This window comes from Triplophysa rosa, linkage group LG2, assembly GCF_024868665.1.
Source record: "Triplophysa rosa linkage group LG2, Trosa_1v2, whole genome shotgun sequence".
Lineage (NCBI taxonomy): Eukaryota > Metazoa > Chordata > Actinopteri > Cypriniformes > Nemacheilidae > Triplophysa > Triplophysa rosa.
Window position 1 is genome coordinate 8,507,098 of NC_079891.1, and position 26,852 is coordinate 8,533,949.

General features: G+C 37.2%; 1 protein-coding gene across 3 annotated transcripts in view; it reads left to right on the forward strand.

The window, feature by feature from the left end:
* Positions 1 to 11,511: 11,511 nt before the first annotated feature.
* The window catches only part of LOC130565175 (neuronal migration protein doublecortin-like), a 61,004-nt gene continuing 45,663 nt past the window's right edge, over positions 11,512 to 26,852 (forward strand). For 2 of the 3 annotated variants that reach the window (XM_057351759.1, XM_057351773.1), the window contains exons 1-2: positions 11,512 to 11,635; positions 25,614 to 26,042. In XM_057351759.1, coding sequence (XP_057207742.1) covers positions 25,652 to 26,042 — 391 coding nt within the window. In that variant the 5' untranslated portion in view covers positions 11,512 to 11,635; positions 25,614 to 25,651. Of the gene's footprint in view, positions 11,636 to 13,047; positions 13,085 to 25,613; positions 26,043 to 26,852 lie in introns of all 3 variants that reach the window. The other variant, XM_057351766.1, reaches the window with a different exon arrangement.

The window sequence follows — 26,852 nt, forward strand, 5'->3', positions numbered from 1 at the left end:
GGAGGACTACTGTTCAGGAAATATTGGAAATGTGTTTTTTAAAGAAAATAAAGCTGTGTTATAGGCTATATAGGATTGTTAAATGCATTACAGTGTTAAACACTAAAGAACAGCAAAGTCTGGAAAAGCATGAGCATCAGTTAGGTGAACGTAGTAAGTAACACAAAAGAAACGCAAAAGTACTTTCAGTTACTTTCCACAAAAAGTACCCAAGTAACGTATTTAGTTACTTTTTTATAGAGTAACTCAATATTGTAACTAGTTACTTTTAAAAGTAACTTTCCCCAACACTGGTAGCAAATACATATTAATGAACTGGCATGAAGATGCATCAGAGATGCGGCATTCTTCTAACACAAAGAGGTCAAATAATCATGTGTGAAGAGACTTTTGGTCATAGTGTTATTACACATAATACACGGTGGACACATCAGCTAATCTGACCACTCACATATACTGTAAATCAGAGTCTTAGACAGGTTTGGTATTTTCTACTCTATCCTGTCAGCATGCGCTGGTCATCATTTGGAAATATGACTCATTGAACTCATGTGTGTGTGTGTATGGTGTGTCCACGTGCATATGTGTCTAAGCGGAAAGGTGTAAACTGGACAAAGGATATGATAGTTAGAGTTTTTCAAAATTATGCATTTACTTTTAATTTTAGAGGGAATAGTATTACTTATGGTATTACTTATGGTATTCATAAAAAAAGACATTTATGCAGCTGACATTTAATCATGTTTATATGATGTTAGTTCCTTAGGCAGAGGTGGGTAGTAACGCGCTACATTTACTTCGTTACATTTACTTGAGTAACATTTTGGAGAATATGTACTTTTTAAGTAAAATTAAAAGTGTGTACTTTTACTCTTACTTGAGTAAATTTCTAATAGAAAATCTGTACTTTTACTTCGTTACATAACTTACATTGCGTGACGTTCCTTCGTTCCTTCATTTTAAAATATGCATTATAAAATACGTTGTTTATTTCAAGGTTGTCGTCTCTTTTTACGGGCATTCCCGAGTGATCGATTCTTTGGAGTCGATTCTTTTGAAAGCATTAATTGAACAATGGGCAAAACCATTTGAATAGGCTAATGAATCAGTTCAAATGATTTGTTCAGTTCGCAGCACGATCTGAATCATCTGAAGCAGGATTACTCACTCCTCGTAGCGCGAAACTTAAAAACACGCAGAACACAAAGAGCGTTGGATGAAGTGGCTATTAATCTATATCTATACAATCAAAACTGCAAATGTGTCATATTGTTTGCCAGCGATGATAAATGCCCGCCATTTGCGCGCAACCGCGCGACCTGTTCGTCAGACACCGCAACATGCGCGTTACCTGTCAGACACAGAGACGTGGGCTTGCAGAAATGTACATTTGAAGAACAGAAGGAAGAAAACTGGGCGTGTGGTTCACTGTTTACTGTTTGTTTACAGGTAAGAGCGTTTCACAAAACACACGTGACACAACACGAGAAAACATGAGCTTTGTTCAAAAATGTGTATTTCATTTAAGAGAGCACTGCAGATGTTCTACATCATCTTAGGAAATGCTCTGAGTTTAGTTCATGCTTTAGTTTGACATGGTCTATTATTCTAAATAAGTTGTGTAAACTACATTGACATCAGGACTAGATGAAATTTACAGAAATGCTTGTCTCTTCTGTGTTTGTCTATTCTTTAGTCTCTCTATATATTGCAAAGATATCTGCTTATGATAATTAAAAATATTGATTAAAATGTAATATTAAAATATTGGTGTTAATATTAATTTAATGTAGTAGGCCTATATAATCAGATACAAAGTAACTAAGTAACTAGCTACTTGAGTAGTTTTTTCATTGCATACTTTTTTACTTTTACTCAAGTAATTTTTAAAATAGTGACTTTTACTTTTACTTGAGTAACAATTTCTCTAGTTACTTGTACTTTTACTTGAGTAAAGATTTTGGCTACTCTACCCACCTCTGTCCTTAGGGAACACTGTTTGCCTCATTTGTAAATTGCTTTGCGTCTGGTAAAAAGCTAAATGACTAAATGTAAATGTAAGCACAAACAAGTGTCCTTGCAGAGAAATCACAGGTGTTCATAACATTAAATACAGACATTTTCTACTAACCCTTGACACTCAAAAGGTGTCCAAATCAGGCATGTTTTACTTAATTTTGATCAATATCTATTTTATTTTATTTTATTTGAATATTCTTATATTTTGTTTTAGCATATTAAGGCAACATATTCTAAGGCAATTATAATACATTCTGACATAGCCCCCCCTGCTTGCCAAAAATGACACTGTGCATTTGTTTCAATGAACACTTCACATTAGGAGGCACTTTCTTTTCCACCATGTGGACTGTGAAATGTCGGTGTAACTTCTTGCTACTACTGTTCTCAAATCTTTCACCTAATATGATGGAAATCTCTACATGTGTAACATGCATTATATATTAGGTTTTTATAATACCATGTGCAGATGGAATATTAAATTGATTCTAAGTGGCATCACTTGTCCTGTCTGCCATATGGGGGCTCCACAGCCCCTGCAGTGAGTGGTGTACACCTGACTGAGCGCCACTGCGTCTGGGTCAGCTGGTCTGTGTTAGTGCCATGTCACTTTGGATTTCTTCCTGTTTCCCGTTTGCCCCCCCCCCTTTTTGTCTTCAATTCTCTCTAACTATCTCCTCTTCCTCCTTCTTGCCCTCAGACATCTGCTACTGTCTCTTATCACCTGTTTATAAAAACTCCTTTACCAGTTTGATTTCAAATGTCAACATTACTAAATGCACCTTACATTTACATTTAGTCATTTAGCAGATGCTTTTATCCAAAGCGATTTACAAATGAAGTGAACAACAGAAGCAATTAGAAACAACACAAGGACAGCAATGCATAAGTGCAATCCAACTGGTCTCAGTAATCGCATTTTATTGAGCTAAGTACCAAAAAAATGTTTTAAGGAAAGAAAAAGTAGAAAAGAAATAGAAGTCTGAATTATGGTGATGGGTCAGGTGTTAGCGGAAGAGATGTGTTTTTAGCAGATTCTTGAAGATGGCTACAGAATCTGCTGATCTTGTAGCAACAGTTAGATCATTCCATAATCGTGGAACAGATCCAGAGAAGGTATACCTTGAAGTATAAGTTTTCATTTGCTTTACATTTAATTCTATTTCTGAGAGTGCACTTGTAGGAAAAAGTGTAACAGTATTAACTATCAGCGATATCTATGGGTTTAGGTGTTTTGTGCTATTTTAATATTCAAATGTCTGTGAGAAGAATTTATTTTTTTATATATCAACCTGTTTATGTGATGGGTATGATTTTGATCATCTTTGGTGGCTAATTTAAAGACATTTTGAGTAAAACATTTTGAGTTAACTTCATTAACTCTTTAATGAAGTGCATACAAAAGATGAGAGTTGTTTTCCGGTTTCTGCGTGTGACATTCGGCATAAAGCCTATTGGGGAACTCAAGCCATATCTTGAGAATAGAATAGAATATAAACAAGACCTTGGGTGGACTCTGGGTTTTAACTATAAAAGTCTTCTTTCTCTTTTAGAAGGCAACAGCTGTAGAAGTGTAATTGAGATTGTGGTCAGTTTGAATCAGAGTAATGTGTGATATCAGCAGAGAATGTGGAGACAGCTGAGGATTGAAGAGGGAGAGAGAGGCATCCAAAAACAGGCTGCCCCACCCGGAAGCACCAACAGAGACCCTTTGGAGCCATTCGAAGAGCTCTTGATTTTCTTGCTGAAAAGTTTCTGTTTTTGTAAGGAAAGGAAGAAGACAACCAAAAATTAATTTCAATTCAATTTTATTTATATAGCGCTTTTCACAATGTGCATTGTAAGAAAAACAGAAAAACACAGTAAAGCTTAAACACAGCACAGTGCATGGTGTTTATAGAACAAGCAAGATCATTCCGGCATAGTCTCCCGGTGAGCAAGCCAACACTGCCCTGTGGCGAGGAACCCAAACTGAAATGATAAATAAATGGAGAAAAAACCCTCTGAAGAAACCAGTCTCAGCCGGGAGGGCCAGGTCTCCTCTAACATGTCACAGCTGCACTCAGTGACTTTGATTAAAGGTTACTGAGTAAATGTTTATGAAAAATAGGGAGAGCTTATTAGTTGTGATTTAGGAAATGTTTTGGTGAAACTGTTTAGGCCTAATTTTGTATTATTTTGTGATCGATATCAGACAACAGAGGAATGTTACAAGCAGGGAAAATAGTAATGGCATAATGTAACTGAGTGAAGCTATAACTTCAAACTGCTGTCATGTGATGATGGACAAAAAGATACATGACCATCTAACTCACTTGAATGCACATTGTAATTATGACTCCTGAACATGTATAAAGTATCCTTCCTGAGGGACTCAATGACAAAAAGTGACAAATCTTAAACAATTTAGACATTGAGATGTCACAAAATAATTTGCATGAATAAATGCTTGAATATGTCCAGTGAGTATGTGTGCATAATGTTCTTATTGTTTTCCATTTGTGCCATTACAGGCAAAACAAGAAAAGATGAAATAATTGAGCCTTATTACAAGGGATGGGGATAATGTGCTTTCATGTGTCAGCAAAGGCAAATCCCTTTTCTTTTGAATATTTTTGTCCTTGTGGTGTGTATGTGCATGACCCAATTCTGAATCATTGATAGGTTGTAAAAGTCAGGCACCAATAGCCTGGTGGTTAGTGCGCCGACATATAGCGCTAGTATGCTCACGGTGACCCGAGTTCGATTCCCGTCTCGTGTGGTCCTTTGCCAATCCTGCTCCCCTATCTCTTCCCAGCACTTTCCTGTCATCTCTCCACACAATAAAGGCAAAAAAGTCATGAAGTCAGATTTTCTCATCACAAACCAGTTCACGTCCATCTTAAATAGGCCTTTGACAGACACAAACCTGGCCTTGGTGCTTTGGGGCCATAAATCTCACCAACAAAACATTGCTCTCCTCCCATTTAACAATGCATTCTAGTGACTCACAGTGATGTCACAGTGAAGTATGCTGGCATTACTGTTAATCAGATGTTACTGTGAAATTTAACCATGCTTCAACAGTATAGAATTCATAGTGACTGTGCCAGCTGTGTCAGGAACCCAAATGTTTTATTTGATACAAAAACTATTGTTGTCACTAAAGCGTTTGTGTAACATAGAAAGGTTGTAACATCACATATAGATGGATAATCCTTTTCATTATCTATTTGACACTCATCTCACATCACAGGACTTGTGTTTGCTCAATGCAATGGTGCAAATCTTTGATTCTTTGAAGAGGTCATGAATCTATACAACACGCGATGAATTACTTTGTCCCTTGACCCATAGCAGCTTTCACAGTTAAACACAATCTTCAAAGGAAAATAAAAGAATAGAGATGTGTTTGCATTGTGTGCATTTGTGTTGCCATGTGTTTTGTCTGTCCCAGCCATTGTTGAGTTGGTAGTCCAAAAATGTCACCGGCTACTAATTACAAATTACTTTTTTATTGCAATACGATTACTAATTGCTAACGGATAATTAAATTTCTCATAACCTATGAATTTTCAAACTCAACAAGACAAAAGGATAGGCAGCAATTTGCCATTAAAAATGTCTATTAAAGGAATGTCAATTGTAAAATCAATTGTTATAAACTTAATAACACATGGCAACTTTTGTTGTTGCACACCTCTTGTTATTAGTTCATGCCATGCTGCTGTCTCAAATTCTTTAAATTGCTTGCGGTGATTTTTGTAAAAGAATTGAACTCTGATTCTAATTTAAAAGTGGGTAAAACTTTACATTTAAAATAAGGTTGTATTTCGTAACATTAGTGAATGCATTAGCTAATATGAACTAGCAATGAGCTATAATTTTGCAGCAGTTATAATTATTCTTACTTCATGTCAATTTTAGCATTTACGAATGCATTTTTATTTTATTTCATTATAAATTCAAAGTAACAATTGTTAACATTATTTAATGCACAGTTATTGTAAAATGTTACCTGAAAGTGTTAATAATCACACTGAATTTGTCAAACATAACTCAAACAAGACAACAGGGATTAATGTTACTCTGCTGTATTATTGAATTGAAGGGGAAACTTTACTCAACTCAACTCAACTTTATTTATATAGCGCTTTTTACAATTTTCATTGTTACAAAACAGCTGTACATGAGACATATTGGCTATAAGCAAAACAATTAAAGTTGTACCTGTAAAAACAAGAAAAAGGTGAAAACACAGAAGACAGACATACCCACATACAAAACACTCCACACACACGATATGCACACGTACTAACACACACACATGGACGCGCAGACACACGGACGCGCACGGACACACACACACACACACAGACAAGCACGCACACACACACACAGACACGCACGCACGCACACACACGCACACACACACACACACACGCGCACACACACATGCACACACGAACACACGCACAGTGAAAGCACACATTTAAGATAAAGGAGAGAGAAACACAGGGCAAATATTAAACAGACTATAAATTCCTATATGCAATATTAATGAAGTAAAACTTTAAAATTCTAAAGCAGCCCCCCCAGCCAGGCAAATAGTGCAAAACAGTATGCAAACGGTGGCGAGGAACACAAAACTCCAATCGAGAAAAAAAAAAACTCAGGAGAACCCAGGCCCAACCAGGGGATTCCAGTTCCCCTCTGGCAAAAGCTGCTGCCTCTGCATAAGCTTGAAGGGCTTGCACAACAAGGCTAGATAAAAATAAATAAACTTACTAATAGGGTAAATTATAGTTTTAAGATTATCATTAATAATCTAATAGCATTTGAAATTTTGTAGTGAAGTCAAGTCACCGCGTCATTCTTTATCCAGCTCTAACATCTCAGCTCTTGTCAGGTCGCCGCTTCCTATTCTCCGCTCTACCATCAGGTCTGGCCATGAATTGCATCCTGCTCGCTGTGGTAACCTTGGAACAATGAGACAAGACTGGCTGAGAGTAGATTACTGTTCTGCACTCTTTGATGCAACAAGTACATCAGTTGCGTTTATGGTTCCGGTTGATCTAACTAATGCAGCCTAAACCCTCAGAGGATTTATATTATGGAAGTGTAGTGTATGCAAGATTAAAAAGATGCGTCTTTAAACAGACAGAGTGTGTCTGCCTCCCGGACAGTGCAGGGAAAACTATTCCAAAGTTTAGTCTTTACTTGGAAGGTGAAAGAATATACAGTATTTAACAAGTAACAACATTTCCAAACAGTAGCTGTAATAAGATAAGAGATTCCATATTTTGTCATTGTAGTCACATTTGAATGGTACATTTAAAAGCAAAGTAAGCCCTATTACATGTGACTATATATTCACCTTTGTGCTGTGCTATTCCACCATCACACCGAATCGTTCTCATTGCTTAATCGTTCCACGAAGTGTCGATCCATGCCAGTGTAAACTGGTCCTACTCGCCCCGCGCGGGCCTCGAACCGGCATCGGTCCGGATGGGAGACGGGCACTCTAACGAGGAGGCTAAAGACCGCTAGAGCGTCTCTGTTGGTCGGGGAGTGAGGTTTTACACACTGCACAGCTCTTCACTAGCTGGCCTCCGTTACACTAGCTGGTACGTAGATGGTTTCATTTTCCACCACAGGGCTGATAACGGAAATTTTTAGAATGTAAACACAAAAGCGTCACACGCTGCTTTGGTAACACATGAGATTGAGCTAACGCCTCTGGGCGCACTCATTAGCACGATTCATGGTTAGGCAACCGTGCCGAAAATTCCAACCCGAGAACTGTTTGTAATCGTGTCGTGTCGAACCAGGCTCACGTGGAAACATAACTGTAACCGTTTCAGACTGTGCTTAGAACGGTTTGGCGCGATGGTGCGAAAGAATACGAAAGAATGGAGACGGCTGGTTGTATCGCAGGTCTCCACCGAGCTGCAGCATCCATCACAACGTTCTAAAAACATACTAACCAATAACTGTCTGTTTTCTTGTCTATTAAATAAAAATATTTCATGTTGTTCATTCTCTCCCTTGCTTACTTCTGCTTTAATCCTCCTAGTAAACTGGCTATCAGTACTGTTTAGCGTGTTGAAAAAATGTTAAATGTGCTTTGGATAAAAGCGTCTGCTAAATTATGGAAAATGTAATGTAATGATAGGGCAAGTCCTGTAACTGTTAGTCATGCATTTGCGATCCTCTGGCTGGTAACGTTAGGTTTGCTTTAACCTGTTAAAGGCAGGGTGGGTGATCTTGTCCAGAAACATTTTTTGTCATGTTGACTGGAAATCATTTTACATCCTGATAGCAATCAAGAAGTATAGTGGTCAAATAATATTTTTATAATTATATATCGTCTGTGAAAGGAGTAGGACCCCAAAACGTTCGCCCAATCAAAACGTTCTGGGCTGCGTTTCCCAAAAGCATTGTAGCCTTAAGTTGATCGTAGCTCCATTGGTGACAATGGTTCTAAAATCAACTTAAGGCTACGATGCTTTTGGGAAATGCAGCGCTGGCTGAACGCTGTGACTGGTCATGTGTACATTTTCAGCCAACATATTTTGCATACCACTGCGCACCCTGTTCACGCAGACATCATACATCATCAGCACGCTCACGTCCGCTGTGTCAATGTAGGGAGAATGGCGGACAATCAGCAACAATCAAACTTTCCTACGGAACCGACAACAAGTAAATCTACAAAATGAAAGTCAGTTTTTGAAAAAGCAGTGACGAAAAAACGTCTGGATCTTGAAAGAGGAAAAACTCGAATTAACATCGGTTCAGCTGTTATACGATGGAGACAGCTCCGGCAGGCAAACGGTCTGAAAGAAGATACCATGGTTGCTCTCTTTCTTTTGGACAGGTATGTACAGAGTCGGAGCCCACAGTAAAATCGCCAGTGTTAAAAAGGGTCAAATTAACTCTCACAGTGTTTATATAATCCACACTTTGAGAGTGTGGATAATATATACACCGTGAGTGTTAATTTGACCTTTTTTAACACTGGCGATTTTACTGTGGGTGCACAAAGTGAGGGGGCTGCTATGTTTAGTGGGGGGGCCAGGGTTTAGGGGTTTAGAGTGGGCTGGTGTCCCGAAATTTCATTCTACCCATCAGATTATCCTACCAGGCATGCACACATCAATGTTACGTCATTTTCTTGCGCTATAAAATCATACTTGTTTATTTTATACTGCTACGGGAATCTGATTGTGTATTTTCGTTGTTAAATCATTCTAGGCCTACATATTTATTTAGTACTGGTAGTACAATTATAGGGTATTGCGCTGTAAATTAATCATGTTTCTTTTATGCTTGTAGGATAATCTGACAGGGTATTTACGATGTAAATTTATTTAATGTGTTCATTTTAAACTGGTAGGACTATCTGACAGGGTATTTTGCATTGTAAAATCATCCTACCTGTTTATTTTGTCGATGTGGTTTAGATTATAGCCTAAATTTTGCCCTGCAGTAGGAAAATCTGACAGGGTAGGACAATTCGAGGTTGAGACACGGCACATAGGCTGAGGTCTCGCTCTGTTCTGTTTCAGTGTGCGGCTCTTCTGGTGTTAAGAAGCGGCACTCCGCCATGCCCCAGTTTTCTTCTCAAGTTTAATTTTTAACAATTTACTTCTTTATCAGAGATAATCGCGGAAAACCTGATCTATATGCAACGTGGTAGGCTAACCAAATCACACTTGTAAAAGCGGCACATTCGCACATAATGAGTGCGCGAAGAAATCCATGTCCGCACACATCAGCCGCGCACTGCCTTTTTCATTGAGAGCCAGACATTTTTAACTATATCACAATAAAAAATCTAGTTAAATCCTGCCTATGGGTGCCCAATACCTGCGAGTTGTAGATACAAAGCTTTTCATCCAGTGCATGCTGCCGTTTGGAAGTTTAACAATTCTAAATGTCCATTTCGAGGACAGCATTGCATATTTCGCATAACTTTTTCAAAGCTAATAAATTGAACTGAACTAAAAGACATGAAAGACACTGTATGAAAGACACTGAAACTGAAAGGCTAATTTTTTATATCAACTTGGAGGAGAGCAAATGTTGTATGACGTTTTGACAAAAAGAACTGGAAATACACCGATCATAGCCTACATAAATTCAGCGGAAGTTAATAAATGAAGATTACTAATTTAGACGCATATATAGAAATAAATATATAGAAAAATGTCAAAAGCAGGCTTTAAAGAAAAAGTGACAGAAAAAGTATACAGGGGACTGTTCCCCAGTAGAGCTTTATGTCTAACAAAACGATCGCATCATTATAACAACACTACAGAGCGAGCTCTTGCTTTCTGATAGACAGCCTGTATCTCCACTTGTCACCGTCTGCATAATAATAATGCCCGTTCCTTGTTAAGCAATGCATACAGAAACATTGCCGCTGGACGCAAGCAGCCCTTTAGCTTGTGTTTTTAAGAACACATGAAAGTACAGCACAAGACAATGTCTTAAAATCTGTTAACGAATAAATAAATTATTTTTACCCTCTGCTCTTGTTGTTTCTTTAATAAATATAAACCAAATTCATTCTCCAAATGTTTTTTTAATGATTTCGCCTTTTATCATTTTAAAAAGTGAGGGGGCACAGCGACTGAAGTGGCCGGGCCATGCCCCCTAGTGCCCCCTCGTGGCGCCGACTCTGGGTATGTACATGCTTCGAAAGAATTTAATGGATTTAGTTTGTAATTCGTTACCTGGATTTACGAAATACATTCATGTGTTTGGAGGAGGCGTGGCTTTGAACGGCGAATCGCATAGATGGTGGGATTATAATTTCAGTGCTAGCAGGCTAAAGTTAGCACATTTCTAAATCAACCACACCACCTTTAAGTTTTAAATGGCTAAATACATATAAAAATGCTGACAGCTAAATTTTAACTTCTGCTAATATTAATACACCACTATTTGTATACTGTTCATTTAGTTGTGCTAAATATGTTTTGTTTATATGTAATCTATTATATATAATGATATTTTTCTACATTTATTGACTCTCTCCCCATAAATGCCTGCCTTTGAATGATGTTTATTAGCCATTGTAGTCAAGAAGGTGAATTGTCCAGGAGAAAGGGCACCAATGGCTAAAATAATCAATAAATAATGGATGCAGATCATAAGGTGCGCCACATCCAGATTCCTCTCTGGTGTGAGAATTATGCTCAAAACAAATGTTTTGTAGACACTTTTTTACGGCAACCTCTAACTGCACACATTAAGCGTGTACCTTTGGGTTCCATAATAAATAAGGTGAATAACCGAAGCAACCTCATTGTGCAGTCATCTCTTATTTTACATATACACAGCCAATAGCGTCTTTGACTGCGGTACATTCAAATAGGGTACATTCACGACTCATTACCAGTAAATTAACTCATGAAAGGAGATTTTTCTGGATGCAACCTGCACTAGGCGTTGACTGTACTCAGTGGGTGTGGAATTGGGCGGCGTTAGGACCGCGCAGAACGCCGGTAGGGAAACATCGCAGGCAGAACAGCAGCTGTAGCGGCAGACAAAGACACGGAGCACAGCTCGATCCTGCAGCATCCACACCCACCCACCCACCCACACTACACACAGCAGCGCTACGCTGGTAAGTCAAAGACCGGTATACTTTTATTTTAGAAGACAAGCATGTTGTAAAGGTCTAAACACATTTGTTCCAGTTTATGATGATATTATTCTGGCGTTTAATGAGTTAGGTTATGTATAAAAGTATTTGACTTGGTAGTATTAGATTGGGAATGTTGGTAGATAAACGTAGGTGGTTGAAGACAACTCTGACATATAAAAATAATTTTGTGTAAAAAGGCATTTTGTCACTGAATTCATTTATTCTTTAAAGAAATAAGATGTAACGTTTTATCCTTAAGTAATTCATAAGAAACAATTTACCATATTAAAAACCCTATAGGAATGCTTGCAGGATTCATATTAGAATGTCTATTCATTCAAATTGTAATTTGTGTAACTGTAACCTTTATCGTAGCCCTATTGGTATAGTATTGGAATAATGCCATTCTACTACCTAAAGGAAATCACATGTGGTAAGCTGTAAGTTTTAAGATCCACATTTTTTCCAAATTATGTAGCTCAGAATTATTTATCGGAGTATACTTATATCTCAGTATATTTTACTGTAACAGAGATACTAAAATGGTTGAGTACTTCTTTACACTCAGTGGGTTGCGGTCTGTATGTGTGCAGTAGTAGACCCATGCTGAATTTGCTGTAGTGCAGCATGTGCCAAAGGGACACAATGGAACAGGCTTACTCTGGGTGGATGGGTTGTTGTATGAGGGAGAGAGGGACTTTCAGACTTTCACTTGGAGACCATTTGCTGTTTACTATGACTGATTTCATTCCACTCATTGTGTGTGATTTAATGTGATGTGGTAGTGAACTCCATACAATGCAGCACAGGGAGGTGTGCGACATCATCATTTTCGACCACCCCAAAACTCAACAATAGTTTATCTTTTTGTCATCTGTACTTTACTTTTTTGGTGTTCACCTTAAAAAAATTGTGGTTCATTGACATTGTTACTGTGGATGGTATAACACCATGGCAATACAATACAATACAAATTAATTTAAGTAAGAGTTTTATTTTAGCGTTTTTACTGCCCCTCATGTTGAAAATGTCTAGGCTTCTGTTTTCCAGACAATAAATGTGGATGGGGACTGGGTGCTGTCAAGTTCCAAAAATGACAAGTATCAATAAAAAAGCACCACAAAAAGTAATCCAGACAATTAAAGCGAGAGTTGACCTTAAAAATGAAAATTCTGTCATAATTTATTCACATTCAAGTTGTTCCTTACCTTTGTAAATTGTGTTGTTCTGCTGAACACAGAGAAAGATATTTGGAAGAAAGTTTGTAACCAAACAGTTCTGGGGCACTATTGACTTCCATAGTAGGAGAAAAACTACTATGCTAGTCAATGGTGCCCCAGAAGTGTTTAGTTTACCACAGTCTTTAACATATCTTCTTTTGTGTTCAACAGAGCAAATCATTTTATACAGTTTTGGAACAATTTGAGGGTGAGTAAATGATAACAGACTTCTCATTTTTAGTGATATAACATCATATGCCTAATATGTGCTATATTCTAAATTTTATGAAGCCATACAGCACCATTTACGGAGCAAAATACACTTTTTATGTCGCATTTGAGCTTGACAGTACCAGTCCTTGTGCATTTTCATTATAATGAAAAAATAGCAGTCAATATATTCAGCAAAAATCTCCTTTGTGTTCTATGGATGAAATGAAGCCCTACTGGTTTGTAACGACATCAGTAAATGATGACAACATATGGGTATAGGCATTTAATAGCAGTAGGGGTGCTTTCTCTAATAACTGTCATGAACTAGAAACACGCCTATGATGCTACACGTCTTGCTGAGTCAGTGGGCTTCAGTTGTGTTGTGTGAATGTTTGATTCATCTCTGCCCGTCATGGGTGGGTGGGTGTGTGTAGCCTTTGTGTCAGCTGTGGAGCAGACCCAATTCCCCTCTGCATCACTGATGGCAATAAAAAAGCACTCAAGGTGTGCAGTCTGGCTACAATTAAGATGTAATCCCTCTTTTTTTTGCTATTACAGAGGGACATGTGTCGCAGGATTAGACATTAACAGACCTATAAATCAGCAGTGATGCAGAACAGGGATGGTCACCTCTCACACACACACACGCACACACGCACGCACGCACGCACGCACGCACACACACACACACACACACGCACACACACACACACACACAAATGGGGCGTTGTCGCAACACATTACATACGTTTTTCAAAATTGGTTTGTGCTTTAATGCTTGATTGTACGTTTAAATTCTTACAGCTTTATATGTTTGCCGTGCCCCATGTCTTTGTTTACGGCTTTTTCAGAATTATTGTATGCGTGTGTATTGTGTGTGTTCTAAGGTGAGACGATGAGAAGTAGTAGCCAGGCCTTAATTGGAAAAGCTGCTCTGATCCCCTCTGGCAGTCACACTGGACACAGGCCCAGGTCTAAAAGCCACAGATCGCCCTGTTGGCAAGACAACCACACAGCATCATTGTGCTAACCGCTTACCACAAACGCATAATAGCTTCTATCCAATAAAAATCGCTGATGTTAAAAACATTTTAAAATCTAATATACAAATTATGGTGCTTGCTACAAGCTATTGTTTTAACTGTTGCTCAGACATTTTTGGCATTTGAACAAACTCCCAACCCAACCTTCAATACATGGTTTGTCAAATCTTGTTAAAGAGTGCAATACTTGTTTTAAAAAGAATGAACATATGAATCATTTCACATTGCAAATAATGAAAAGGATGACATTTTTTTGCTTTTTGACTCATCCTTGCAAGATCAAGTACCTCTTTCAGAAAAGGAAAAATCAGTTTTGCATCTTTACTTTGAGGCAAGATCATGTGATCGTCCTTTTTTTGAGAGTAGCATTGTGTTAATAGACAGTGTAAAAATCAAACCTCTTTTTCCTCCACTGACTTTAGTGCAGCGTTTGTTGATTTTGGACGGAAGTCAAATAAGCGCTGACTAGTAACAATCTAACCCTCAGAAATCCCATCATTACAGGCTAAAGATAGAGGAGGTCAGGTTTTAGGTGCTGATTAAAGAGCTAATTGGGTGTCTTCAGGCTAAGTAGCACTGACAAGTGTTAATAGGATTCCTTGAAATAAATCAATATAGAAACCTTAAACTAATTTTCACCAGTCCTAAAGGATTTGAATATGTCACCTTTATAAGTACAGTATATGTATGTTAAGTATATGCATGTATTTGTTTGTGTCTATAACTATGAAAGTAATAAGCACAGTACACAGACAAATATTATGTGAACACAAACAATTATTTCATGATTATTCATTTGACAGCCCTATTTTATATATCTAGTTTTATTTCATGTGTGTTCTCTGCGGTGTTGGAAAAGATTGCACCAACGTCTACAACCGTGAGAGATTTTGATATAAACTCAAACAGCCAAAATGAATACCAGCAAACAGCAACAAATGCCAGTAAGAGTTTATCAGATGTTCATGCACAAATGTGGTGCTTAAAATAGATCTCAATACTTTTATGATGCACCCCTTCACAGATGTCTTGGAAATGTGTGTTTGCTTACTAAGAGTATTTGTATGCAAGTAGTTTACAACTACTTTGATTTGTGATCGAGGTCACAAATAAAAAAATTGCTGTGGAAAATGAAGTAGGTTAATCACTAAATGTAAACATACCGCAAAAGTGCTCTGTCATTAACTGTCAGTAACTCTACTGTTACTTTCTTAGCCTTGGGCAGTTTGTGCATATTTGGCATTTTCAACATCTCAGATTTCAATCAACACTTAATAATGCAATGATTGTTGGACAAGTGACTGTCTCTCAGTTTTGAGATGCTTTAGAAAATAAAAAACACACTATTAAAAAGCCACACTATCAGTGAATCAAGAAATAATACTGAATGAGTTTTGTGACTAAGTTTCACTTATGGTCTGAAATTTATAGTGGTGCTTGCATTAGAACACCACAATGATAAGCAGAAGACACCTATGCACACACACAAAGACATGGCTAGTGTTGAGTTAAACTGTCAGTATCTCTCATCACAGGGGGTTGTATTGTTAAATGACTGTCCCTTTCCAGGCAGAATAAAACAAAAAAAACAGAACCTTTAATCACCCAAATCCAGGACATGGCATGCTATTTACTAGACAGGGACTAGGGACAAGTGCTATCGACTATCAGAGCGTTCCAGAGACAAAAAAAGTTTAAAACATATCAGGACATTGATGACTGGATATTGGCTTTGAATAGAACCGTGTGTCATATGAGGCAGAACTGTGTGAGCAGTATTTTATAGATCCAGTGTTAGTTTAGGGGGTTATGGGGGAGTATTATGAGGGAATGTGTGCTCAGATGGGGAATGGGGTAACAGAATGAGAATATTGACTAATTCTAGGGCAGCAGAAGGTGGGTGGGAGGGGCATGTGTGACTTGTAAAAGTCTTGTCGGGGGTGGGAGGCCTTAGTGACAAAGAGATGCCAGATGACCACGGTTTATGAAGTGGAATGGGGCATAGATTGGTCTCAAAAACACACACACATGCAAACACGGACACTCACTGTTTTTATAGAAACGTCTCAGTATTTGTTATAAGTTCTATAATTCTATAAGTTCTATTTTACACGTAAAATGATTATTACGTGGCAACAGATGTGCTTTATTCACTATTATACGCTGCACCTAACAATTCAACATTTTGAACATTTTGAAAAACATTTTGTTGCTGTTCACAGTTGATCAGGGACTATTTTTTTGCTGCGGAAGGAAGGCTTTATGTGATTTTACATCATTAACATTGATACATATTTTTAGGCTATAATATTTGTATTGCGTGGTAACTGTTTTATAAAAGCAATAAGGTACTTGGGCACGATACGAAATAAAGCACTGCTTCTCGTGCCTTACTGCTTACTTATAAATAATACATTAAATCTAACCCATGGTAAAATTTCTGTAGCAATCAGCCTAATTCTGAGTTCACACCAAACGTGAATTAAGCGATTTGTGCCAGGCGATCGAATGACGCGAATCGGGCGGCGCTTTTGATGCGCATTCGCATGTCATTTGAGCAGGAAATTTTGAACTCGAGAGAGAAATTTGCGCGAAGAGCTCATTGACACCCACTGTTTGACATGTCCAGACATGCAATGTTTTTCACATTACTCGCGCGAAAATAACTATTCCCACGAATAATAAAGAGCGAGGAACGCAATCCTGTTTGGGGTGAACACAGCATAAAAGTCTTTGCACATACAGTCCGAAATTTTCGTATGCGTTTTTTTGTATTTGGCTCTCGTTTGTACGGTGTCTCTGAATTGTTATAAAAGGCCACTCAAAATGCTTGCTACGGATGCGAAAACGCAGAAAATCGAACCCGGTCCGAATTTTTTATGACGGACGAAAATATCGAAGGCAGTGTGTAAATGTGGTTGACAACAACGAGAGGTCGTATTTATTTTTTAACGTGGGGAAATTTCGGACACAAATTTCGGACTCAATGTGCAATGGGCTTAAGAGTCTACACACTATTATGATTTTCTTAACCCTAATTTTTCTTCATGTGTTGTAAGACAACTAAAGATAAGTAATTCAGTAGATATAGAGTCTTTTCTGTACATTAAAAGTAGATCAAAGTTGTGACTAGTGACTGTTAATCCTATTGATAAAAACAACAAAACTAGTCCAAAGATAGTAAATACAACTTGCATTCTTGTTCTGGAGTCTTTTGAAGTCATATGACGTAATACGTTTTTTTATAGTCAAAAGATTTAAAACATTAAATCATGTCCCCAAAATTTGTGCTTCAGTTGTGAAGTTTGCACAAATATGAGACACAACCTGATAAGTCAATGATGCTACAACAAACTTCAAATCGGTCTTATATCTAGGCTCTGTATAACAAATGCTTTCTAAAGTATTCAAATACCATTTACTGGCAAAATCCCAATGACTTCCATATTTGCTGTGAATATTGTGAAACATATTGTGAACACATTTTACTATATTTAAATTTATCCTATAGAATTCTGGCAGTTTTTTACAGTGTGTATGGGAGAGACTGTGTGTGTTAGCTAAGAGTTTTATGTCCTTTCACTTGCTTGATCACTTTGTCCTTCAAAAACGGTTGATGGGAAAAGATACAGTTTGAACGGCTGAAGAGACAGTTACACTCTTATTACACTCTGCTTCTTTCACTTTCTAGTCTTTCTCTTTCCTTTTGTGAAGGGGTAGAGAGAGTTCTGTTTAAAAAGAGCAGCTGTGTTTTAGAAGGTCTGGCGCTGGTCCACGAGAATGCTGTGCCCAGGACCTGACTGCTTTTCTTTTAATCATAGGGAGAACAGGAACATTGGGACAGATATTGAGTTTTAACTGGTTTTGCATGAGTCAAGCTCTTCAAAATGATGATTGGCTGGTCAGAGTCTTCGTATCGTGGAATTTTTAGACACATTTTGCTGTGTACAACTGATTTACCACCCATACTAATGGATCAGAGTCACAGTTTAAAACGGGTAGACAAAATGCTCACTGGGAGACTGCATTTATTTATTTATTCATTTATTTATTAGATATTATTTATTATAATGATCTTGCTTGGTCTATAAACACCATGCACTGTGCTGTGTTTTACCTTTCTGTGTTTTTCTTATTTGCTCCTGTAAAGCTGCACGAATAATAAAGAGCGAGGAACGCAATCCTGTTTGGGGTGAACACAGCATAAAAGTCTTTGCACATACAGTCCGAAATTTTCGTATGCGTTTTTTTGTATTTGGCTCTCGTTTGTACGGTGTCTCTGAATTGTTATAAAAGGCCACTCAAAATGCTTGCTACGGATGCGAAAACGCAGAAAATCGAACCCGGTCCGAATTTTTTATGACGGACGAAAATATCGTTGGCAGTGTGTAAATGTGGTTGACAACAACGTGAGGTCGTATTTATTTTTTAACGTGGGGAAATTTCGGACTCAAATTTCGGACTCAATGTGCAATGGGCTTAAGAGTCTACACACTATTATGATTTTCTTAACTCTAATTTTTCTTCATTTGTTGTAAGACAACTAAAGATAAGTAATTCAGTAGATATAGAGTCTTTTCTGTACATTAAAAGTAGATCAAAGTTGTGACTAGTGACTGTTAATCCTATTGATAAAAACAACAAAACTAGTCCAAAGATAGTAAATACAACTTGCATTCTTGTTCTGGAGTCTTTTGAAGTCATATGACGTAATACGTTTTTTTATAGTCAAAAGATTTAAAACATTAAATCATGTCCCCAAAATTTGTGCTTCAGTTGTGAAGTTTGCACAAATATGAGACACAACCTGATAAGTCAATGATGCTACAACAAACTTCAAATCGGTCTTATATCTAGGCTCTGTATAACAAATGCTTTCTAAAGTATTCAAATACCATTTACTGGCAAAATCCCAATGTCTTCCATATTTGCTGTGAATATTGTGAAACATATTGTGAACACATTTTACTATATTTAAATTTATCCTATAGAATTCTGGCAGTTTTTTACAGTGTGTATGGGAGAGACTGTGTGTGTTAGCTAAGAGTTTTATGTCCTTTCACTTGCTTGATCACTTTGTCCTTCAAAAACGGTTGATGGGAAAAGATACAGTTTGAACGGCTGAAGAGACAGTTACACTCTTATTACACTCTGCTTCTTTCACTTTCTAGTCTTTCTCTTTCCTTTTGTGAAGGGGTAGAGAGAGTTCTGTTTAAAAAGAGCAGCTGTGTTTTAGAAGGTCTGGCGCTGGTCCACGAGAATGCTGTGCCCAGGACCTGACTGCTTTTCTTTTAATCATAGGGAGAACAGGAACATTGGGACAGATATTGAGTTTTAACTGGTTTTGCATGAGTCAAGCTCTTCAAAATGATGATTGGCTGGTCAGAGTCTTCGTATCGTGGAATTTTTAGACACATTTTGCTGTGTACAACTGATTTACCACCCATACTAATGGATCAGAGTCACAGTTTAAAACGGGTAGACAAAANTTTTTTCTCCATTATTCAGCATTGGAGTTTGGGTTCCTCACCACAGCAGAGCAGTGCAGTGTTGGCTTGCTCACCGGGAGACTGCATTTATTTATTTATTAGATATTATTTATTATAATGATCTTGCTTGGTCTATAAACACCATGCACTGTGCTGTGTTTTACCTTTCTGTGTTTTTCTTATTTGCTCCTGTAAAGCTGCTTTGGAACAATGCACATTGTGAAAAGCGCTATATAAATAAAATTGAATTGAATTGAATTGAACAATTGTTGATTTAACTGGCAAGGGACCACCCTGGAGCAATTACCATTCCAGCTACAGTACCATTTACCAAAAAATCTGGTATTGTCTGGTTTATTCTGCAGGATTAATCTCTTTTTGTTATTGTCTGGGCCATGATAAATAATTCTTAATTTTACAAAAAAAGTTAGACCTGAATCCGACTTTTTAAATATGCAATACCTGTATACCCATACTGTACAACATATATATAGGCATCATACATCATTACATAGGTATAATTTCTAATGGAGTGGTCTCTTATAGGCAGCAGATTATGCAGCCTCTTAATATTTCATAAGTGATATATCTATTCATAAACATCACATACACTGAAAAAATAATTACGCTGAAGTTACTTAAAAATATAGTGCATCATTTTTGCGACCAATTTTTTAAGCCAGTTCTACATGAAATTTTAAGCAGCATTACCTTAAATTCTTTAGTAGGCATTGCTTAAATTTTTGAGTAACCCTATTCCCAGCAAGGGATTTTGCTTCATTTTTTCGGTTGGTGTGACTCACAATTTTAAGTTGTTTTTACTAACACATTTTTGTTATTTCTACCAAAAAAGTCTAGTTTACCCTCATGATCAAATGTAAGCTTATTTAGATTAATATTTTTATGTTCTTAACACCTAAAATACAGAAACAATGGACAGCTGTGAAATGCTAAAAGCTTTATTTTTTCACTGAATAATTTAAACATGAAACATACAGCAGTTCAGAAATGTACATTTCATTGTACAACAAAAACAAATAAACGATACTAAACAACAGACATTCTGAAACATTATAACAAGTAACCATCAACATGGCTAGTGGTTTTTAATGGTTTTTAATATTTGTGGTGTTGTATGCATGAGTGTGTATGTGCGTTTGATAACCGTGTATAGGGTTATGTTATTTATATAATGTTTGTGTGTGGTCTTGTATGCTTGCATGTTATGTGTGGTGTTGAGCTGAATATGGAAATCTGGAGTATCTGGAGATCCCCCCTCTGGTGATTACTGTGTGCTCTGCAAGGTTGATTAACTTCACCATTATTGTCCTGAAACAAAACAATATGATATTAATGTATAATATAAATTTAGAATAGTATAAAATATATACATATACTGTACATACTGATAATTAAAAGAATGTAAAGAATCAATATGAACTGGTATGTTACACACACAGGTCTGCTGCATCATGTGGATTCTGCATAAGTTCTTACCTAGTTCTGTATAAGTTACTCACTATGAAAATTAGGTCTCCCAAGATTTTTTAACATTCATTCAGGAATTGGCTTTCCTAAAATATAAAACAAAGATATTAAAGTCACATAATGGAACTTTACCAGAACTTCACAACATCGCCATAATGTAATGTCACATTAACAAAGTTGATTGTACTTAACACTACTGTGTTTTGTTCACTTACACTGCTCAGTATGCAAAATATGCGTTTATGACACACACAAACAATTATATAAGTACTACAATAAAAGATAAATTAATCACTAGTCTTAGCCGACACAATTCTCCTCTATCGTGTCTGCAAAGTGACAGTGTGCCGTTTTAAGGAAGTTTCTAACCAACACAATGCACAGAGATTTGAGCCCGCTGTTCCAGCCTCCGCCTCGCACTTCTAGCTCACGGTAAACGGTCACACCCTGTCCGCACCTCAAGATACGACATACATGACAAAAGATAACAGAAACCATTAACAACAAGGCGTTTGTCGCGTTGCATTGCAACGCTTGCACGCGGTATAGACAAACAGATGAAAGGTTTGAAATAAAGCAATGACGGCTTCTCGCTCTTTTTAACTCACTTAAAAATTTTGTCTGTTAATGTGGCGCTTTGTGTCAAATTGAAACTAAAAATCAGCAATCGTGATTGTTTACCATAAATCTCATTTAAGCAACTTAAATAAACTTTCTTCTCACAAAAGTTGAAGCGCTGTGCACGCATGTTTCTGTACATCTAGGAGCTTATTTAAAACACTAAGAAACGTGCAGCACCACAATTAAACTCATTTAAAATGAAAACACTAAGAAACACGTATCTTCACACTATTGGTGGGATTTATTTTATAAAACATTTTAGTATAAAACAAGTTAAGTTTACTCACCTTTATCGTCTGAGGAGATGGTTTTCACAAAAATGGCCGCTGCTGTGTCACATGATCTAACCAAATCTTAAAATGTTTTGTCAAATTGACTAATAACCAGATTCATGCGACTTTACTAAAAATTACTTGCTGTGTTTACTCATTATTTTAAGCAAACTGCAATCTCAATAAATTTTGTAACATTTATAGCAAGAAATTAAGTAATTTGCAAAACTTATTTTTTTGAGGAAAATCAGCCTATATAATTGAGCCATATTTACTAGGGCCACGAATCATTTTTTACAGTGATATTCTTTGGATATCCTGTGGATATGCCACGACCTAGCTGACAGGAAAAAGGTAACCAAATCATCTGGTGTTATTTGTCTGCTATTTTTAAACTGTAGGACTCTGTGGTCAAACCCACAGACTTTAGGATGGGGGTATTGGGTTAACATTTAGTAAACAATAATTGTTTTTGCATTTCTATTTTTTGATATTCTACACAATAACATATGTCCTGTACATAGGCGTAATTTGCGGATGGGACAGGTGGGACATGTCCCCACCACTTTTTGGAAGAAATGAAAAATACAGAGTGTCTATACAGTGCAAATAGCCCACCTTGTAAGTAGAGGTTATTCTCACTGACTCTGCCCACCAGTTTCAGATTGGAATAGAGAAAATGTCAGAATGTCACAAGCAAACTGGCGGCTCCAGTGGCGTAGAGCGTAAAGAGCGTGTTACTTCATGTTGTCGTGGGTTCGGATCTGCTGTTTGCCAAACTTTTTCCCTATCACATATCAAGATCGTAAAGGCATAAAATGGAAAAAGTCACAACTTTGTAGTTTCATGAAATGTATAGTTCAAAACAAAATTTTGAAAGTTCATTATACTGTATATTTGTAGTCTATCTGGCAATAAGAATTTTTATTTTTCCATCTGTTTCCTCTGCATAATTGATGTAAGTCATGTTTGTCATTAATTAGTAGGGGGTTCCCAAACGTTTCAATCCGGGACCCACCGACAGGTAATCTGTGTCAGACACACCAATTTTTTAACATAGAGAAAACACACATTTGTTTCAGTAATGTTTATTTAATCACGAATTAAAGGTCCAGTCAGTGAAATCTAGTGGCAAGGTTGCGAATTGCAACCAACCGCTCACTCCACCCCTCCCCTTCCCGTTCGAAACACTATGACGGCTGACAGAACATGGCGAATTACATGCAAGGGGACCCGCGGTGTATGTATGTTGATAGAAATAGCTCATTCTAAGGTAGGGGTGTAACGATACACTCAGCTCACGATTCGGTACATATCTCGATGCTGTGTTCACGATACGATGCACATCTCGATATTTTGAACAAAATTCAAAAATGAAACTGAACTTCAAATAACATTTATTTTCAAAATATTAACAATTTCAGTAACTTATTTTGTTGCACATACAACTTAATAAAGAATATAAACATTTTAAGGCTTAACTGAAATTAGAATTAAGATCAATGTCAATTTTGACACCAAATTTTGATTTAGTTTAAGTCATAGTCTTTTGACTAAAATGCTATTTAGTTTTAGTCATCCTAATTTATCATAGTTTTAGTCTATTTTTAGTCGACGAAATCTACATTTTATTAGTCTACTAAAATCTATCTGGATTAACTCATTTAATTGGTGTAATTAAATGTTATATACAAAGATTTAACTGTTTCAACATAATTTACTTTACCTTGGAATTACCTTTGGTAATCATTACCTTTATTTTTCAGAAAAGTTGAGTAACTACTGGATATGCATTGTTGTAACACAGAGAATATTAGACCATGAACGACATGTAGCAGTTCATTCAGTCTCATTTTGACTCAATTGACTCGTTCGTTCAGTGAAGGGCGTATTCATTCAGTACATTCAACAAATGAAACGCTCTGACAGAGCTCACACTCAAGCGCTATTGGCTTGTGTCTCTTTGAAGCTGCGCTGTCTTTGCTTGAGACAGTGATAAATCAGAAAAATCTTTCAAAAAGACATATTGCATAAACTTTATTACATTTCTTCAATCATGCAAATCACATACTTGTTTTTTAGCATGTCATTCAATCTTTTAATATACAGTACGACTCACTTCATCGCTTCTCTGATCGGAACAGCGCTGGTTTCTTTTGGCTTACTTTATGTTTCAGCTCACGTTAGCGGAGAAATTAACATTGGCATTTAAAAACGTTTGTGCTGCCTTTGTAATGCATTTCAGGGTGACTCGCCTGCAGTCACGCTTCAAGTTTGCTGTGTTTTAACGGCGATTGTGAAGGAAAATATGACGCTTTGTAAACCACTTGGAGACACAGATTGTGTCCTCTACCGCATATGTGAGATAAGCACACGTGACGCGCTGGCGCAGAGTAGGTAACGTCTTGACCGCTGAACGAATAGAATTAAACATCGTAAAATATCCCCATCACTCTACGATGCGCATCGTAACATTTTTGCATCGCGAAATATCGTAATACGAAGTACTGTATCGTTACACCCCTATTCTAAGGTAATAAAAACATAACGCTTCATTGTGTAAGCTCTTTATACACCACTGAAGACATAGTAATGAATATTATATTGCTGTTTGATTTCTGTCAATAGATCCTCCAAAAAATTACACACTGGACCTTTAAATACATTCAAATTAAAATCAAATGAAAATACCTGATAGGTCTGCATGATTATGGCAAAATCATTATTGCGTTTCCAAATTATATTGTAATTGAGATTAATAATGTTGATTAAATTGTTTTAAAATGTTTTAAAACTCTGTGAGGCAAAGAGTGTCACTTCTCAGAACAAAGTTACGCCACTGGTCCTGTAACTGTAATGTAAAATAATTTTTAATCCAATCTAACCAATACAACCGGTTATTTCTCCATTTTATGCTAGATATAGTTAGTTTATCTCTATCATTACAATTATTAGAGAAACAAGTGGTGAATAAAATTTTTATGTACTGTGGGGAATCAGATAATGAGAAATTGTGTGCCAGTGTGTGATTTGTTGCTAACTTGTGAAGTGGTTCTCATGCTTCAAGGATGCTTCTTTTATGGGGCATGATGAGCATGTGTAGCTGTTGCCATGGACACTAGTTACTGAGGAACAATTCAGACATTTACACGTGAAATATGGTTTTATCAATGCTGTCATGTACTTTATTGTGTATGCTTAGTAAACCTGTGTGCCTCTATGTGTATCTGAAGTGTTGCTACAGTAAAAACTACCGGATAGGTACACTTCCAGTTTCCTTTTGTTTGAACGCCTTTTGTGAAACACGTGTCTCCACAAGGAATATTTAATAATAGTTCATGAGTGACATTGAAATGTGTGTGGGTCTGCTGTATGTAGGCCAGTGCCGAGTATGAGCATGTGTACATCTACTGTGTAGTGTGGGTGTGGGATGTGCTATTTTAAGTATATACTCTGAAAAAACAACCCTATGGGTTGTTTGTAGAAGCATCTTTTTATGACCATTAGTGACGTTTTGAACTTAAAGCGGCAATGTGGATTGTAAAGCTTCCTGAACAATGTCCAAAAATAATTCTGTCTGTCATTTGTGTCTTGTTTCTTATTCTGCACAGATCCATAACTCCTTAGTACAAGACTTCTCACAACCACTATGGACGCCCCCTCTGATACTGTTGCCATGGAGCTGGACTTCGGCCATTTTGATGAGCGGGACAAGACATCTCGGACCCCACGGGGTGGACGGGCAAACGGCCTCCCCAGCCCTACCCACAGCGCACACTGCAGTTTCTATCGGACACGCACCCTTCAGGCTTTGACCAATGAGAAGAAAGCTAAGAAGGTGCGATTCTACCGCAATGGCGACCGGTACTTCAAAGGCATTGTGTACGCAGTGGCCAATGATCGTTTCCGCACATTTGACGCACTGCTGGCTGACCTGACGCGATCTCTGTCTGACCACATCAACCTGCCACAAGGCGTCAGATACCTATTCACCATTGACGGGACACAAAAGATCTCCACTCTGGAAGAGCTGGAGGAAGGTGAGTGTTTGTGTCAAAAACCTTCAGTATCCAAAAATGTTTAGAATCTTTGTGAATGAACTGGTAGAATGGCCAAACTATATATTTTAGGATTTAAAACTTATATATCTAAATGTATAACTGCATGTTCAGATTCACAACTGAAAATGTACTGCTAGAGATTTGTGATTGCATATTCAGATCAATTCAGACCACGAGCAGGACTGCTGTTGGAGTCTATATCAACATGGCTGTGATGCTTATATACAGCTATACTATATATTCATATTTACAATGCACATTTTCTAACTAAATTCAAATTTACAACTGTATATATTCAGATTTCATCGTATATTTACTTATATTTTGTTCACACAAAAATACAAATTCTGTCATCATTTATTCACTGTCATGTCAAAAACGGTGTAAGACTCTTCTGTGGAGCACATAAAAAGAGATTCTGAGAAAAGTCTCAGTGGTTTTGTGTCCATAATATAGGTCAATGAGGTCTAATGTTGTTTGGTTACCAACGTCTGAAAAAAGTCAGACAGGTTTTGTCAGGGATTCTCGTTGTGGAAGAACCCAAGCGCAGGCAGCGGGAATGAAGGGGTTAACAAAAACTTTATTTTACAAATAACAAACAAAATACCCACGAGGGGGTGTGAAAACGAGAACAGAACTGGTATACAAAACTTGAAATCAAATACTTCCCTCGATGGGGAAAAAGTAAACTAAATGAGGTACGGCACAACGTCACAAAACAGGAAAAGGTAAACCGAATAAACAAACATGGCAAGGGGATAACACGAAGCACACTAGGCACAAAAACTG